A 19,124-nucleotide genomic window follows, 5' to 3' on the forward strand; every position below is an offset into this window, starting at 1 on the left:
CTTTTTTTGCCTTGGCTCCTTCCAGTGCCGGCACTATGGGGGAGCCCCCTGCTGGTCACTGACTGGAAAAAGCAGCAACCTTATATACCTCCTCCCAGATGACACTGGTGTAATGTGGGGAGAATATTCGCCCCATCTGATGCAATCAATCCCCTAATTGTCTGGGTCAGCAATATTTGTCGGGTCACTGGGTTCAGAATGGCCATCTAATTAGCTGGCCCAGGATTTATGGGGGTGTCTGGAAGTCATCTTAGCTATGTGGTTGAACAGTGTAAAGTTCTGCCTCTCTGTCACTGCTTCCTTGGGTTTTCCTTGTCAAACCCCATTATATTACCAGCCTTTCCTCTTCAAACTTCTGGGCTTTCTACGTTTTTGCTCCCCTCATCATTTTTTTCTTGTGTGTTCCCTTATCCCATGCTCGTTCTCTTTCTTTTCCCTCATATTCTTTGCTACTTGATTTTTGTTTCTCCTCACTTGACACTCTTTTCTTTTTCTCTTCATTTTCCTCTCTCTTCCCTCAACTCTCTCTACCCCCAGGTTTTGGTCATCTCTTGGCTCTGACGGAATTCCCTGTCCATCTCTTAGTGTCTTATTATCCCCTCATTGTTGTGGGTATTGGATGGAGCCTCCGGTGGAACCGGAACTATTGTATAAAGCCTCTATCATCTCCTCTCTTTCCTCAACACCCAGCCGACTCTTTCCTAACTCCCTGGGTTGTCCTCTAAATGCGTTCCCATCTTTTCTCCTGGAGAGGCAATGGGAGCGATTGCCAGTCTCAACTTACCAATCATATTTGAGGGCCTACTATGTGCAGAGCCCTGTACTAAGTGCTTGGAGATAACAAGTAGCAAACATGATCCCTGCCAATCAATCATATCTATTGAGCGATTGCTGTGTGCAGAGCATTGTTCGGAACTCTTGGGGGAGTACAATATAGCAGAATTGGTAGACATGTTCCCTGCCCACAATGGGCTTACATTCTAAAGGGGGAGACAGGCATTAATGTAAATACATTATGGATTTGTACATAAGTGCTGTAGGGCTAAGGACCTTAAAATATACAGAGGGAGACACACTACAGCAAGTTACAGGTAGGGAAAGCATCAGAGTTTTTAAAAAAATGCATGTAAGTGCTACTGTGGGAGGAGACTGAGTGTTTAAAATCCAGAGAAAAACTAATTGGAATTATGCGATCATGGGTATATTTCCACACCACCCTCTTGTCTGCATGGAAAGCTGCACAAAGCAGAAGTCTAGGGCCAATGAATTTGTTGACAAAGCCCTTGACTCAGATCACCCTTTCTTTCAAATTCCAACAAGGGCATAATTGACTGGCGAGATGCCTTATCAAGACAGAGGCTCCCTTTAAGGAGCTAGCTCCTTGGGCTCTATTCAGATCAGAGCTTCACTACCTCAGTCTCCTACCACCCCTCACCCCAACCTACCAACGATCAACCAAACTGGACCCATTCTTGATTTTAAATGATAAACTTTTATTCTGAATATACTGTTTTTGCACAAGAATTGACACAACATTTTCTAGGATTATAAACTTTTTTTTATAATAGTATTGTACAAATTTTTACAAAATGTTTTTTTTTTTCAGGCTTGTCAAGTTCCACAAAAGTGTCAAGAGAACACAAGAAAAAGGGGAGAAAAGACCCACTACCCAGAGGGGGCAGCTAGGCCCCTTTGCATGGACACACACTGAGCATTTCAATAAAAATATCCCCGAAAGTATGATCCAGACATTTCACACTACACAACAGCGAGGACAACTTTGTCAAGTGCCATTGTAAATTCAGTTGGCATCTTAGCAGGACCGAACTGCCGTCTCAGGGAAATCACTTGGTGATGGTCATTATTGAAGTAGTCGGTGTGGGTGGGCCAACTTCATGAAGCTTTGTAATTTGTTTTTAGACACTCTTTTGTCATCTTTATACAGTAGTTTACACTGAATTTATTAACAATATTAACATTCTGTCACGGGCAAACAAAGACTTGGCCATAGCTATGGAGCTGAGTGTTAGATCAAGGTTGGCGTGAACTTGAGCTTCTGCCACCCATTTGGATTTCATTTCAAACACATTTCTAGGGTGTTCCACCTTTCTGGCAATTCAAAAGCTCTAGCTAGGCTAGCATCATAACCGCAGGGGCAATGGGATAGTTCAAGAGTTCAGAACGAAGACGTAAGTTATGCTTCAGTGTTAGGGGAGGGAGGGTTAAATATCATTGAAAACATAATGAAAGAATCAACAACAAGTAATACTTGGGTTGCAAAGGTCACTTAAAAGGGATACAGCCTATTTGAACCCAATAAGGCCAGTTCCAAAGTTATTAAAAGGAATACCCTAGGAAAATTTACAAATGGCAGCAACACTGTTTGTTTGTTTTTTTCCAAGTTAAGCAATAAAACCTCAAGCATTAGAAATATGAAAAAGGTCATACTAAAATCTCACAAGTCCATGACCTAAAAATCTCTTCAATCAAACTTGCTATGTCATGTTAAAAACCGGCTATAAATGTGGACTTCCCTTGGTGTTTTGGCAGTAATGCTGGTTGCTCAAATGGAGAAATTAGAAAGAAACCATTGATGTGAAATTCTTGACCAGTTACTCAACACCAATCTTAGAATTATTCCATATTTCTGTTTTTTAATTTTTTTGCTTAGGATTTAGCTGTGTGACAATAGGGTAAAGCCAAAACAGTCCAAACAGCATAGCAGTGTTTCTACATTTGATGACACTGGTAAGGCTTTGGAATTATGAACAAATCTAGTATTTTGGAAAATAACATTAATGTAGAATTGGTCGATTATAAATATTAAATATAGTTTGAAATGATGATGCATTTTTTTAAGAAAATTGCTATAACTGCTAAATGAGACTTTGGCTTCAAAAATCAAACAGAAAAAACTGTGTCGACTACAGTTTCTTATCACATTGTCCCCGTGTGTGGCTTATATATTGGTTCATGCAATTCTACAGTTTCTTTCTACACAAAATTAGATTAACTCTTGAAAAACATAAACCATTTAGGGTTAAGACTCATAAACTAAATGGAATTTTATGCCAAAAACATAGGATAAGAATCTCTGCTGATGGATCATTTTTTCATAAGGTGGGTATAGTGAAAGAACAGAGATCTGGAAGCCAGAGGACTTGGCTCTAATCCCAGCTCTGTCACTGGACTGCTGTGTGACTTTAGAAAAGTCACAACCCTTTTGGGCCTCCATTTCCTCATCTGTAAAATCGGGATACGGCAACCTGATTTTCCTCCCTCTTGGACTGAGAAGGGCAGTGTCTGATTCATTTTATTTTTATATCTTCCCTAGCCCTTAAGACACTACATAGCATATATTAAGAACTTAATGTCATAATTTAAAAATAAAGTCCATTGTTAAGATTAAGCTAAGCCTCTATTTTAGGGATACTATTGCAAATGAGAAAACTCAAATTACTTTGCTCCCTTTTGTAAGAGGTGTTTTCCAGTAGTAAAATGAACTAAAGAACATATCCTTCAATGGTCTTGCTATTTCTTGCCAACTCAAAACTTCCAATGATTCAAGACAGTTTAATAACTGGAACATTTATAATATTTAATTGAACCAATCACTGGCATTTATTGAGCATTACCATGTGCAAAGTAATACTACCTGAATAGATGAAGAATGCAGTTTTTAGCCATCAACCTTGACATCCCCAACATCAAATTATCAAAGCAATTATACAAGGTTAGGATCTTGATCTATACAGTTGGAACCAAGGGTGTATGTGGAGAGTAGGGGACAGAAGGGCCAAATGGCTAGAAGCAAAGAAAATTCATCTTTGAAGTTATGCTACAACTTGGATATGAATATATATATGTAGATTTCCAGATCATTAATGTAGATCACATATTTCATTAAGCTTTCTGACAGGACAAAAATAGCATTGGAGTCATTTTCCATTTTAAACCAATATCTTGCAAGCTTTTGAAAAAAGCTAGAGTTCTCCTACAACATAAACATTTGTAGAGTGCAGCTCTTTGCAGATCTGTATGGGAACAACAGAGCTGCATTCCTTGGTTTCTCTCTTGAAATTAGTCCTGAAAGCTAGAACACATTGCAAATGAAATGCTCTTTCCATCACCTCCTGTGACGTAGAACTCCAAATTCACTGCACCTATCAGTTTTCCCAACAGAGTTGTATATAAACAATCTGTATTATTCATAATAAAGTATCATTGTGCATATGAAGAGACTGAAGGTTTTCCATTTGTGCAGGTTACTGTAAAATATCAGTGAACAGATGGAAATTGTGCTCAGTGGAACTGGCCATTTTTAATGTAAAACAGCTATAGCCGAAGCCCTAAAATTACAGGTGCTATCATTTAATTGAACAAAGAGGGTACCTGGAATGAATCTGCATTCAGAACATATACTTTTCAAAAATAAATGTCAAATCTGATTTATATACTTAAAATAGCTGTACATGGATTTTCAGGCAGAAGCACAAATCTATATAAAATCCATTGTTTTATTCCAACATCTCTAATCACACCCTATCCGTTCCACTCTTTTCACCACACAGTATATCCAGTGTTCTGTTGAGTAACTACAATTTAAGATAATTTAATGGCATCACATTGCAATGCTCAGTTTCTCACACCAGTAAAGTATCACTCGGTTACATTTTCAATGGACTACACTCTACAAAGAAAACAAACCAAAAAGATAAAATAGCAGCAGCATCACACAAATACCCTTGGTAACCAAAGATCAGTGATCACAAAAAAAAACAAACCCTACCTTTCACAAGCATTTCTGTTCAAGCATTTTGAAAAAAAGTTGGGTAGCACTGTGTAACTACACAGCAAACCAACGGGACTTTGCATTGAATACAAAAGCTTTTTGAAAAGCGATGACTACCTGTTTAGTTAAAACTCAAACCCTCAAGCACCTTTAGTTTGTTTTAATCTATAATGTGTGTTTCTAAACCAAAGTTTTACCTACCAAAACAACTGGTCAGCCATCTTGAATTGCTTGGGCCAGAATAAGCCACTTTTCATAAGGCATTTCATTCATGGCAAACTTTTGTAGAAGACTAGCCAGTATTTTTTTTTTTTGTCTGAACAGTTTGGACAATCCACAGTTTGTCTATAATATTTTTTCACACAACTGATATTGAAAGCAGTGATAATCTTTTAATGGAGTCAATTATGAAGGCAACACGAGCTTCATGTCCATCAAAGTTCCTGGTAAAAGAATAGGGAGGGCAATAAATTCAAAGTTAAGTTGAATCAAGAGAACCCATAGAATACATAAGCATTTCAAGGGGAGCCCTTTTACATGAAGTCATCAATGATGCAACCACCGAAAAAAAAAAATCTTAGATTCTTCAATAAAGCACATACAGGCCTTCGCTTTGAGGACATGGATGATGCAGCATTCACACACGTGTAAGGACCAGGCACGCCAACATGCAGTCACTGTGGGCGCCTGTGAGTCCTTCGCACAGAGTTACACCATGTTGTCGTGGGCTGACCGTCTGCTGTCTGAACAGCTGACCCTTTCCGCAATTACAATGAGGGCTCATGTTTTGGCAGGGTCTTGATTACTGATGTAGGCTTCGTTTCTACTGGGTCATAATTGGCAATGTCTGCTTCCAGATACCAGCCAAAGCAATGCCAGCTGGATTCCTATCACAGACCACAGCGATGGGTTCAATCCCGAGACCCCACCACAGTCTGAGTCGTTTTCCTGTTGGCAAGAAAAAGACAAGTTAGTCTCTCAAAATATCACTAGATCTTACAAAGCAAAAGGGAATTCTACCCAGTTATGAAACTGGCCTTGTGGAATGGTTTGATTTCAATATAAAGAGTTTTTTGTTTGTTTTGTTTTTGTTTTGTTTTTCCCCTAGTGCAACTTTGACCCATACATAGCATCTGGGACCCACTGGGTGCAACATTCCTCATTGATGATGTTGTGTTGTAGAAAGTATGGCTAGCTGAATTGCTTTTCAAGTGGGTAATGCATTGTGTAGTATTAGAAATAATCCCCCAGTCCCACCACAAATATACTGCCTGTGCATACAGGGGAACACTAGGTTAGTTTAAAACATATTGTGTTTGAAATCAGTACAGTGGGTTTTTTGTTGTTGTTTATGTTTTGTTTTCAAGAATTAGGTGTGGCAACCTTGCCCTCTACCAGGACAACTCAAAATGGGAATATAAACTAACTCTTCAAATTTGTATTCCTGAGAGCAAATATACCAGTTTATCAACTGTTAAAATTGCAGTTGATATCCAGATGAGTGAATAATTACAAAGGAGGAAATTGAGAAACTGATATGAGATATGGAAAATTAGTTTCATTTCAGACTCTGAAACTGACTCCTTGGTTCACAACATACACTGTGCTAAACCCGATGAACACATAGTCTCCCACTGCCGTGCACACCTGAAATTTGGGGAACTCAAAATTCCCACCTCATATTTCTGCTTATATATTAATCAATTTCTAACATCCTGTTCTTTGTTAAATTGGAAGCTTCTCAAGGGCAAGGATCACAGAAATCACTCCTCCTTGTTCCTCAAGGCCTCAAGAAGTGTACTCAAGCAGTTCCTCTGGAAATATTGCTGATGTGCATATGCCAAAGAGTCTCTATAAACTGTGAGTCACTGTCTGTCTACTCATCTTGTTTAAATCGCCAGAGCATGGTCAGTTGGGAATGGAGTTTGATTTTCCAAAGTTTTCTTAAGATTTTTTAACCAGGTATCTTGTCAGTCAGGGTTGTGTATGTTTTTCTTACCTTGCTTCTACCCCAGCATTTGGCACAGTGTTTTGTATTGTGAATTCCAGGAACTGTGTCTGATCTGTTTCTACCCCAGTGCTTAGTAATAATAATAATAATAATAATAATGTTTGTTAAGTGCTTACTATGTGCAAAGCACTGTTCTAAGCGCTGGGGGATACAAGGTGATCACGTTGTCCCACGTGGGGCTCACAGTTTTAATCCCCATTTTACAGATGAGGTAACTGAGGCACAGAGAAGTTAGGAGAAGCAGCGTGGCTCAGTTGGAAAGAGCATGGGCTTTGGAGTCAGAGGTCATGGGTTCAAATCCCAGCTCTGCCAATTACCAGATGTGTGACTTTGGGCAAGTCACTTAACTTCTCTGGGCCTCAGTTACCTCATCTGTAAAATGGGGATTAAAGACTGTGAGCCCCCCGTGGGACAATCTGATCACCTTGTATCCTCCCCAGCACTTAAAACAGTGCTTTGCACATAGTAAGCACTTAATAAATGTCATTAAAAAAAAAGTGATTTGCCCAAGTTCACACAGCAGACACGTGGGGGAGCCGGGATTAGAATCCATGACATCTGACTCCCAACAGTACTTGATGCAGAGGAATTACTGAATGAAGACCACAATTATTATTGGCATATAGTGCTCAAGAAACACCACAATTACGGCTGTGAGGAGTCAGTCTCTTTAAAATCCTGCTGTAATAAACTACCTTTAGTTGAACTTGGGGGAAATCCAAAGTCTGTTAAACACAGCTTTTGAAGATCAATATATTGCACATATCTCCTACTGATTAACAGTTTGATAACATGCTTGTGGTCTGTGACCTTTTCCCACTCTTTACCTTCCATAATAATGATAATAATAATAATAATAATAATAATAATAATAATAATGATGGCATTTGATAAGTGCTTACTAAGTGCAAAGCACTTTTCTAAGTGCTGGGGAGGATACAAGGTGATCAGGTTGTCCCAAGTGGGGCTCACAGTCTTAATCCCCATTTTACAGATGAGGGAACTGCGGCTCAGAGAAGTTAAGTGACTTGTCCAAGGTCACACAGCAGACATGTGGCGGAGCCGGAATTCAAACCCATGACCTGACTCCATAGCCTGTGCTCTTTCCACTGAGCCACTCTGCCAGCAAGACTTCGTGTTACTCATCAGAGGCACTATACCATAACATTACACTTGTACTTGGATTTGTATCCTTTATTCCCCTTTCCTCAGCCCCACAGCATTTAAGTACCTATCCATAATTTATTTATATCCATGTCTGTCTCCCTCTCTGTAAGCTTGTTGTGGGCAGAGAATGTATCTACCAACTCTGTTATATTGAACTCTCTCAAGTGCTTAGTACAGTGTTGTACACAGAGTAGGCACTCAATAAGTTGACTGAGTAGACTGAGCCCTTTTTTCTCTCCTCCTCCCCAACCCCCCAGCCCTACCTCCTTCCCTTCCCCACAGCTCCTGTATATATGTTTGTACAGATTTATTACTCTATTTATTTTACTTGTACATATTTACTATTCTATTTATTTTGTTAATGATATGCATCTAGCTTTATTTCTATTTATTCTGATGACTTGACACCTGTCCACATGATTTGTTTTGTTGTCTGTCTCCCCCTTCTAGACTGTGAGCTCGTTGTTGGGTAGGGACCGTCTCTATATGTTGCCAACTTGTACTTGCCAAGTGCTTAGTACAGTGCTTTGCACACAGTAAGCAATCAATAAATACAACTGAATGAATGAATCGAGTATATCATCCCAGACCTGCTGTTGAGTAGAAAGGCATTGCTCTGGGAATCAAGACAAGTGGAACCTGTAGCTCTCTAACATGGATGAAGACTGCACACATTCTCAGTGTGCTCCACCCTGCCTGTTTCAATGTCTGCTACTCTCTTTGCCCCAGCAGAAAGTGAACGGTTAGGAATGAGAGAGTGCTACCGCACTAGCCACGGTATGATTGATTCCTCTGCAGAGACTCACTGTTAAGTCTCAAGTCTGAGGCTCATCCATCATTTCTGATGGTAGACTTTGCCACCCTCATCACCAACTCAATATCCTACAGTCCCATTTCAGAATGACTTTAAGAAGGATTTCACAAACTCTTGGGGTCATGTTTCTTAACTTAGACTGTAAGCCCATGTGGGACTTTTCATCTTGTAGCTACCCGGAGAAGCAGCGTGGATCAGTGGAAAGAGGATGGGCTTTGGAGTCAGAGGTCATGGGTTCAAATCCAGGCTCTGCCAATTGTCAGTTGTGTGACTTTGAGCAAGTCACTTAACTTCTCTGTGCCTCAGTTCTCTCATCTGTAAAATGGGGATTAAGACTGTGAGCCCCATGTAGGACAACCTGATCACCTTGTATCCCCTAACACTTAGAACAGTGCTTTGCACATAGTAAGCACTTAACAAATACCATCATTATTATTATTATTATTATTACTATTACCCTAGAGCTTATAACAATGCTTTATACAGGAAGCACTTAAACATCATAATAATAATGTTTCACCTACACTCCTGGGAAGTTTTTCCTTGCATATAATGCAAATCACTCCTCAGTATCTCTGACACATTATTTTTTATATCTCCCCAAAAAGGGACAGAAGAAATTATCATGAACTCTTTAACCTTCACTTTCTCCATTAAAACAACGCAGACATTTTCACTCTGCTTGTTTTGGCTACATACTCTGTAGTCCACTGTAAGCTCCTTGAGAGCGAGGATCATTTCTACCAACTCTACTACAGTGTACTCTCCCAAATGCCTAGTACAGTGTTCAGTACACAGTAAGTGCTCACTGATTACCATTGATTAGGTCCTCATGTCCTCAATTTGGAATGCTATTTTACCCCTTCTGTCATTGTGAAAGACTGCAATTTTCACTGTCCCTCAAGACTCCAGGACCTCTGTAGGTCCAGTCATAGCCTGGGTTTTATATGTACCCAGCTCTTCTGTAATGCTGGGATTGTACTGTTGCAGAACCCCACACATAGGAAAACCAACACAGTAGTACTCAGTGTGCCCATTGCTACACAATGCTGTTTCTTCAGACACTGTGGCAGGCTGCATGCAGATATGTGGTTACTGTTTTTATGATATGTGCTGAACACTGTACCAAGTGCTGGGGAAGGTGCAATTTAATCAGTATGGACACAGTTCCTGTCCCGATTGGAGCTCACAGTCTAGAGGAGAGGGAGAACAGGGATTTCAGGTTTGCACTGTCAGTACAATCCCCAATTAGGTTGTTGTGTCCTTTTCAAAAAATATGTGTAAATATGTGTTTGAACTGAATTGTCTGTGTATAAGAAGCAGGATGAAGCCGCAAGCAGTGGTGAGGGTAAAGCATATCCTAGAGGCTGAGAATCTTAATCTGTGTCTCCCTCTGTGAAACATTCACTGCAGGCATATTGGAGTCATTTTAAACATACATCCTTTAACTTAATCTTCTATGACTTGAAAGGTCTCTGAGTTGAGCACAATAGATCGGGAGATGCTTTAGGCATAATAATTGAATCCTTGTGGGTTGTGTTTTTGTTTTTTAAAGTAGTTTTGTATTTTGACCTATGCAAATGCTCTATATGGAACAAATCCAGTTCTGGCACCTTTGCAATGGATCACAATCTCCAAAACAGGTGTGTCCAAGTACCACAGTACCACAGTAATACATTTCCCAAAAGTGTGACTGAATCATGAATGGCATGTTTTCCCATAGCCTTGCTTGTGGTTAGTTCAGTTCTGTTTCAGAATCAGGAGGGCAGTGGGGTAGGGGGAGATAGAAGAAGGAAGGACCAACTTCAGGGACTAGAGAAGGGAGGAAAACTCCTTGAACAGTGGAGAATGGGTTCAGTTCAGTGTAGAGGAGAAGGGATAAGAGAGGGAATTAATGTAATAGCCATGGATGTAAACTTGGGGTGGGGCTTAGATCCTGGTGTGTGTGGGCAGCTAGAACATGACATTTATCCAATTTTATGGCTGGGGGTGGACATAACCTGAGGTATGCTTAGACTTGGAAGAAATCTTGTCCTATAGAAAATTGCCCTTACCCCAATTCTTGCCATATAATTATTATTATTATTGTTGTGGTATTTGTTAAGCACTTACTATGTGCCAGGCATTGTACTAAGAAGTTAAGTTTTTAAGGCAGCTTCTTTATTCTTAATTTAAATTCCAAAACTACTCTTTAATATTTGTGTTTTTGTCAAGTCAGTGGCCCATTAGGACACAGTATTTCAGGTAAATCAATGGTATTTGAGTGCTTACTGTGTGCAGACCACTGTACCAAGTGCTTGGGAAAATACAATATAATGGAGTTGGTAGACAAGTTCCCTGCCCACAGGAAGCTTACACTAAAGATCTTGGTTAGCTGGAAAAGCAAACTGAGAAAGAAGGACTATAATTCTTCCATTGTGCGTAACTTGAGTCAGATTTAGCGTGGCCTAGTGGATACAGCATGGGCCTGGGAGTAAGAATGACCTGAGTTCTAACTCCGGCCCTGCCACTTGTGCTGGGTGACCTTGGGTAAGTCACTGCACTTCTCGGTGCCTCAGTTACCTCATCTGTAAAATGGAGATTAAGAGTGTGAGCCCCATGTGGGACAGGGACTGCATCCAACCTGATTAACTTGAATCTACCCCAACACTTAGAACAGTGCTTGGCACATAGTAATCACTTAACAAGTACCATAATTATTACAAACTACATTCAAGGAAGGCCAGCACCATGTTGAGTCTTTCCATAGGCTATAGGGACTTAGCCAGCCTGGGCACTCACCAACAATCTCCCCGGCCTTTCGGCTAGATATTTGATTTGCCCGAATCTATAATTCATTCATTCAGTCAGTCAGTCGTATTTATTGAGCGATTACTGTGTGCAGAGCACTGTACTAAGAGCTTGGAAAGTACAATTTAGCAATAGAGACACAATCCCTGCTCACATGGGGCTTACAGTCTAGAAGGAGATAGACATCAAAATAAGTAAACAGGCATCAATAGCATCAATATAAATAAATAAAAATATAGATATATTCACATCAAAACAAGTAATCAGGCATCAATGTAAATAAATGCAATTATAAATATGTACATATATGCACAAGTACTGTGGGGTAGGGAGGGGGTAAGAGCAAATGGGACGAGTCGCGAAGGGGGGGGGAAGGGGAGCTAAGGAATATGGGGGCCTAGTCTGGGAAGGCCTCTTGAAGGAGGTGAGCCCTTCAGTAGGGCTTTGAAGTGGAGAAGTGTGATTGTTTGGCGGATTTGAGGAGGCCAGAGGTAGGTAATTATCTTTTCCGAATGTTCATAGAACTAAAAGTCCCAAGATCATCGAGCTGTAAAAGCAGTTTACGCTATCAAAAAAAGAAAAATAATATATGTCTGCAAGTGCCTATTCTTGATTCTCAGTCTTTTGAAGATTTACTGTGGAAAGAAAAATATTCTTCCAGCTGCCATTAGGGCACGTGCTTTTTAAGAAAATGGATGACCTGTTACTGTTTTGGTTTGGGAGATTCTATTTGTCTGGTGACTTTGAGGAGCTGTGGACGGTGTGTTGCTTCACGCTGGAAATGTTCCTTCTAGACTTTTCTGTTGTCATTTTCTCAAATATATGGGCGCTTTGCCTGCTCTAGCGGTGTAAATTGAGGCTGGCGGTTACTGTGTGACATGTGCAGTTAATGAATAAATGAGGCCTATGCTAAAAGCACATTTAAATCATGGAGTTCCTGAACTGAAGAGAGCCCCCCAAGGTTATCAAGTCTGTCACCCAGCCTCACCCATGCAGAACTACACCTACACCTAGACCGGACAGAGCGATGTGATTTTTCTAAAAAAAAAAAATCTCCTCAGCAGGAAATACCAAATCTCCCTTGGTAACTCATTCCAGTTTTTAACAACTTATAAGAGTGCACGTGGGAAGGTATGGGGGCAGGGCATGCAGGGCACCCAAATAAAATATAATTCTCTATATTTGTCTTGCCAGTATAATGAAACTATTTTAATTTTATTAGTTAAATCTCTCTAGTGAAGAGAGCAACACCACTGGAATTCCCATGAACCTTCTCTGCAAGACTCCATGTGTCAATCTTTATTACAAAGCAGGTCTTTGAAAACCACCTCCCAATGAGAAAAGTGGCTAGTTAGGGCTCTGCCTTCATTCTCCTTGAGCTCACTTTATAGGTGGCTGGATTATTTCTCTTTACCTGCTCCGCAGGAGGCTAATAACCCTGCCAGTTGGTAATCAGTAAAATCTTGCAAGGAGAGACTATACCCTCTACTTTTGTATTTTCCAAGCACCTAGTAGAGTGCCCTGCACATAGGTGGTGTTCAGTCAGTACTGATTGAGGTAGTAGAAATGCTACCTATTAATTGTCTCCCGTGTGCAATTCACTGCACTTCACCCTGGGAAGAAGTATACAGGTGAGAATTAGACTTGGAAAGCACTAGACAAAGAAGTGATATATTCCCTAAACACAAGGCAATTAGATACTAGTGGGGAAGCAGTGTGGGAGGGAGAGAGAGAGAGAGAGAGAGGGAGATCTCCCCCATTAAACTGTAAACACCTGGAAAGTCCCCCATTAAACTGTAAGCACCTGGAAAGCAGGGATCGTCTCTATTGAAGTCGCCCATTTGCTCAGTACAGGGGTCTGCACAAAGTTAACACTCAATAAATTCCCCTGACCAATCTAAAGATATTTACAGCTAAACATCTATGCTGTTTCCATGTACCAATTTTGGGTACCCTAGATTAACTCACCTTAGATTTTCATTATTGGCTTTATGTTCTAGTATTGTCGGTAAAAGTGAGCACCAAGTTTGACAGTTGGATGTGAGATCCTTGTGGCAGGGATTCTGGTCTTCTACTTCTTGAATGCTCTCCCAATTAGTTTGTACCAAAAAGACATTCAATAACTGATAGGGTTGGTGAACAGGAAGGGCCTGTAAACTTCTTGTGGGCAGGGATTGTGTCTACCAACTCTGTTGTACTTTCCCAAGTGCCCAGTACAGTGCTTACACAGTAGGTACTTGATAAATATCATTGCTTGATTGCTTGATTGATATTCAATGCAGTAAGGGTAGTACAGACTGGAGGGAACGAGCCTGGAGGCAGGAGTATTACCGGAGCTATTACTAATCAATTAATCTATCATATTTATTCATTCATTCATTCAATTGTATTTATTGAGCACTTACTTTGTGCAAAGCACTGTACTAAGAGCTTGGGAAGTACAAGTCAGCAACATATAGAGATGGTCCCTACCCAACAACGGGCTCACAGTCTAGATTAATTGATCACTTACCATGGGCAGAGCACTTGGGAGACTACTACACAACAGAGTTGGTAGACATGTTCCCTGCCCACAGGTCGTTGATAGACTAGAGGAGGGTGGTAACTGTATGGATGGAAATCAGGAGATGTTGGGCTGGAAAAAACAGCTGGATTTGGTGGCAGATTGAATGTGAGAGCTCAAGGGAAGGGAGGAGTCAGTGAAACAGAGATTGCAGGTTTCTGGGGCAGGGAGGATAGTGTGTTATATTGACTGACATAGGGAAGTTGGGAGGAGTGAGGGAGTTCAGAGAGGGTGATGGTTATCACAGCTCACTGGTCTATTGAATGTACATATTTACTATTCTAATTATTTTGTTAATAATGTGCATATACCTATAATTCTATTTGTTCTGACAATTTTGACACCTGTCTACATGTTTTGTTTTGTTGTTTGTCTCCCCCTTCTAGACTGTGAGCCCATTGTTGGGTAGGGTCTGTCTCTATATGTTGCCAACTTGTACTTCCCAAGCGCTTAGTACAGTGCTCTGCACACAGTAAGCGCTCAAATACAATTGAATGAATGAATCTGATCTCAAATGATGAAATTCCTGAGGTTGGAAGAGAAGCAGCATGATCTAGTGGATACAGTATGAACCTGGGAATCAAAAGGACCTGGGTTCTAATCATGGCTCCACCACTTGTCTGCTGTTTGACCTTGGGCAAGTCACTTAACTTCTCTGTGCCCCAGTTGCCTCTTCTATAAAGTGAGTATTAAGACTGTGAACCCCATGTGAGACAGGGACTGTGTCCAACCCCATTAGCTTGTATTTACCCCAGCACTTAGAACAGTGCTTGACACATAGTAAACACTTAACAAATACCATTATTATTATTATTATCATTACCACAGGTGGTCACTTACAACATCACACTACCTCTTGATTGGAGGAACTTCAATCAGTTTTTAAACATACCTAGATGATGAGGCATTATTACCATCTTCAGTGTCTAGCAACTCTCTAACCTCCTTCAAAATAGTGTCATTTCAATTATCAATGACATGGATCAATTCTATTCGACTTTGAAATCATTTTTTCTTAGAAATGTCCATGGTAAGATTCTGAGACTTTGCATTCTTTAGTTGTTCCCCTTTAATTTGAGGGAGTTTTCTCAAGACAAAGAATGCAACGCTACCCTTATTTCTATGCCTTTAAATTGCTGATGAAATGATGAATGACCAGATTTTAAATCTTCTGTCCTGCAATTGAAACAATCTGGTAAAGTACTTAGCTAAAGTCTAGTTGTCACTAAATCTGAAAACCCTGGTGCTCATAAAGGCCGTATTGCCCATGCATTTTCACAGCTGGAGACCAGAATCCCCCCTCCACGATAACTTGTCTGGCTTCCCTAAAATCAGGGGCTTGCAATGGGACCGCAAGACTTCATTCCATCCTGGTTTCAGCTTGAACTCACTTTATGTTTAAGCCACTTAAGAGAGAGGACAATCCATTCCACTTTAAATACTTTAGAAAAGAAAATTCTGTAATCTATCTTGGTCTCAATATATAATTCAATAATATCATTTTGATTTCTTTTTAAGGTATTAAGTGCTTACTATGCGTCAAATACTGTTCTGAACACCGGGGTAGATACAAGATAATCCAGTCAGACACAGTCCCAGTCCCACATGTGGTTCACAGTCTAAGTAGAAGGGAGAACAGTTATTTTATCCCCATTTTACAGTTAAGGAAACTGAGTTATACAGAAATTAAATGACTTGCCCAAGGTCATACAGCAGTAATTGGCAAAGCCGGGATTAGAACCCACATCCTCTAACTCCCAGGCCCGTATTTTTTCCAGGAGAGATCACTGCCTATTAAACATCACACTAAAATCTACATCCCTTTTCCTCTTGGTTCACCTTATACAGACAATACTTTTTTTCTCTCTTCAGATACCTCGAAACTGTTCTATTTCCCTCAGCATTTTTTTTTTTTAATTTTGGTCAGGGTAATTCACCCTGGTTCCTTTAGGCTCTCATTTTTCTGTTCCCATTAATTACTGTTTTTGCTCTTCCAAAAGAAGTTCCCCACAGTCAATTTCAACTGCAGAATCCAGTATAGAACAGAACCCTCCCATAGATGTTTTGAGTGCTGCACATAAGCAATATTCTCCCCCAGATCCTACATGAGATTCTGCTATTTATACCTCCCAATATCATGCTTTTTCTCCCTATCATTCAATCCTGACTAATGTTCAGCCTATAGTTTAGCTGAGCACTAATTCTTTTTCTTCTAGACTTCCTCTAAATGAGTGATAGCTCATTTGTGGAGTTTGTCCTTTTGTACTTCAATGATAATTATAGGATGTTTCTTATCACTTTCTTAATTTGCCGAGATTGCTTTTGAGTGCACTTCTTGACATTACTAAATTCTTTATTCCCATTGGTCAGGGATGAAAATGCTGAACAATTAAGCCATTCTCTGTAGACTTTGCCAAACAGGCAATAAATATTGCAACTGCTCTTTGGGAACAAGTGGCTGGAGGGCTAGAGAAGCAGCATGTCATAGTGTCTAGAGCATGGGCCCGCGAGTCAGAAGGACCTGGGTTATAATCCTGGCTCTGCTATCTGCTGTGTGACCTTGGGCAAGTCACTTCTCTGGGCCTCTTTTCCCTCATCTGTAAAATGGGGATTAAGACTGTGAACCCTATGTGGGACAAGGACTGTATCCAACCTGATAAGCGTGGCTCAGTGGAAAGAGCACAGGCTGCGGAGTCAGAGGTCATGAGTTCAAATCCTGGCTCTGCCAACTGTCAGCTGTGTGACTTTGGGCAAGTCACTTCATTTCTCTGTGCCTCAGTTACCTCATCTGATAAATGGGGATTAAGACTGTGAGCCCCATGTGGGACAACCTTATCATCTTGTAAACTCCCCAGAGCTTAGAACAGTGCTTTGCACATAGTAAGCACTTAATACATGCCAACATTATTATTATAAACCTCTCTAACCTATCTCTTAGAACAGAGCTCACCACATAGTAAGTACTTAACAACAACCTTTATTATATAATGATAACAATAATTATTATTAATAATAATAATGATCAGGGTTTAGCTCCACTTTGTAGGGAAGAATACCAGACTGGTATTTTTAGGTTTTTTTTTCTCCCAATGTGGCCCTGGGGTCATTTCTAAGTGGCCACAGGCAGAGAGTGAACAGGGTTTGTGAGATAAGGGTACAGAGACATATATAGTTTTGGGGAACACAGAAACCATAAGCGTTTTTAAAATTCCATGAATATTTCCTGGATCACTGGATTTTTGATGATTAGGCTTATTGGTAAATAGTAGGGATGGCACAGCTTTGTGGAGGACACCCATATGATTAGAGCAAAATGATCTCGAGAACTATTGACCTAGACCATATTCTTCTAGTTTATTGATGGATATATAATGTGGATTAGAGTCAAACATATTGTTAATGTCAAGGAATAGGGGAGCTAACATAGCTCATCATTTGGTCAAAGAGATCACTTGCTGGAAGACATTCCAAACATTTCGGTTTCTTGCAGAAACAGTCATGGGAGAAGTAGGATAATATAATGTTTTACTCATAAGGATGACTACTAATATCATGAAGATAAACCCTAGGGATTAGGATTTATTTGTGCTTTTTAGAAAAACTACATATACATGAATAAATTATTCAAGATTCAAAAGATAAATGACTACTTTTCTTGAACTCAAGCCAAAATTTAGTTTCAAACTAGGGTCTAGGGTTTTCATCCAGTTGAAATACATTAAAAATTATTCAAATTGGTAGTGCAGAAAAAAAAACATCTTTAATGAAAGGCTCTGCCCAAGGCCCTTTTAAGAAATGCATTCCCACATTTCTCATGCTCAAACAGATTTCGGATGAAATACCCTCACAGATGGGGCTTAGGCTATATCTGGCCTGTTGAAGACACATTTGCCTAACACCTGCTAACTATTCCCAGAGGAGACCTATCCATTAACTTTATTTGTGTGTGGTATCAAACTCAAGAAAAATGTCTGGAGCATGAAAGTTTTTGTCCTGGATAAGACGGGGAATAAAAAAATTGATTTCCCTTTACCTTTTGCCAGCTGATAATTAAAGAGGCCTACTTTGGTATACTTAAATCTTTGCTTGTTTTAAAGACAGTTGGCGGGTGGTATTCACACTTTCTGGGGATTTTATGCAGTGTGGAAACAGCATGAGTGGAGGAGACATGGGCTATAATCCCAGCTCTGCCACTGGCCTGCACTGTACCCTTGGTCAGTTCACTTCACTGTTTCGTACTTCGGTTATCTGTAAACTGGGGATGAGATGCTTGCTCTCTTACCATTTAGTTTGTGAGGGGCTGTACCTTCTCCAATTGCATTTTATCCGCCCTCACCCTCAAGCTTAACACTGTGGTTGGCACATAGTAAGCTCTTAATAAGTACCATTATTATAACATCACATAAAGGACTATTTGTTTCCTTGCTTTCCAACTTCCAAAATGGAGACTACTCTCTTCCTCTAGATTGTAAACTCACAGTCAGCAGATGTGTTTATTATTGTTATATAGTATTCTCTCAAGTGCTTAGTACGGTGATCTGCGCACAGTAAGCACTCATTAAATACAATTGATCGATTGATTACTATGACTATGGTTGATTGGTGCATGGATAAGATTAAGCTTGATAAAAACGTGAGTCATTTTTCCTCTTCTGTCCTCTTTCCTGAATCCCTGAAAAATGTCTTTTGCAAGTCAGTAATTCTTGGTGGTTTAAAAGCTGAAGAAATAAGCAGCGCCATTTGCCAACACCTTGGATGAGTTAGCAACCCTCTATAGGAAGCCATTGCTCACTCAAAATTTGGTATTAAGAATACGATTTCAATATATAGTCATCATAATTCTGTGGATTAGCTAAACAAGTCTCTATAAAGTAGCCCACTCATTCCACATTTGAGGCTTCCATTTACAAAAAGAAAAAAAAGTGTGATTATTTGATCAGTTCTCCTTTTGTGTCTGGTTTGCTAGTGACACTGATGATCATGGTTG

The 19,124-nt window shown here is 40.0% G+C and overlaps 1 protein-coding gene across 4 annotated transcripts in view; it reads right to left on the minus strand.

Annotated features, from left to right (window-relative positions):
- Positions 1–1,472: 1,472 nt before the first annotated feature.
- The window catches only part of CACNA2D1 (calcium voltage-gated channel auxiliary subunit alpha2delta 1), a 441,193-nt gene continuing 423,541 nt past the window's right edge, over positions 1,473–19,124 (minus strand). For all 4 annotated transcript variants that reach the window (XM_038740942.1, XM_038740940.1, XM_038740941.1 and 1 more), the window contains one exon: positions 1,473–5,740. In XM_038740942.1, the coding sequence (XP_038596870.1) occupies positions 5,624–5,740 (117 nt within the window). In that variant the 3' untranslated portion in view covers positions 1,473–5,623. The remainder of the gene's footprint in view (positions 5,741–19,124) is intronic.

This window comes from Tachyglossus aculeatus (assembly GCF_015852505.1).
Source record: "Tachyglossus aculeatus isolate mTacAcu1 chromosome 12 unlocalized genomic scaffold, mTacAcu1.pri SUPER_6_unloc_1, whole genome shotgun sequence".
Classification (NCBI taxonomy): Eukaryota; Metazoa; Chordata; class Mammalia; order Monotremata; family Tachyglossidae; genus Tachyglossus; species Tachyglossus aculeatus.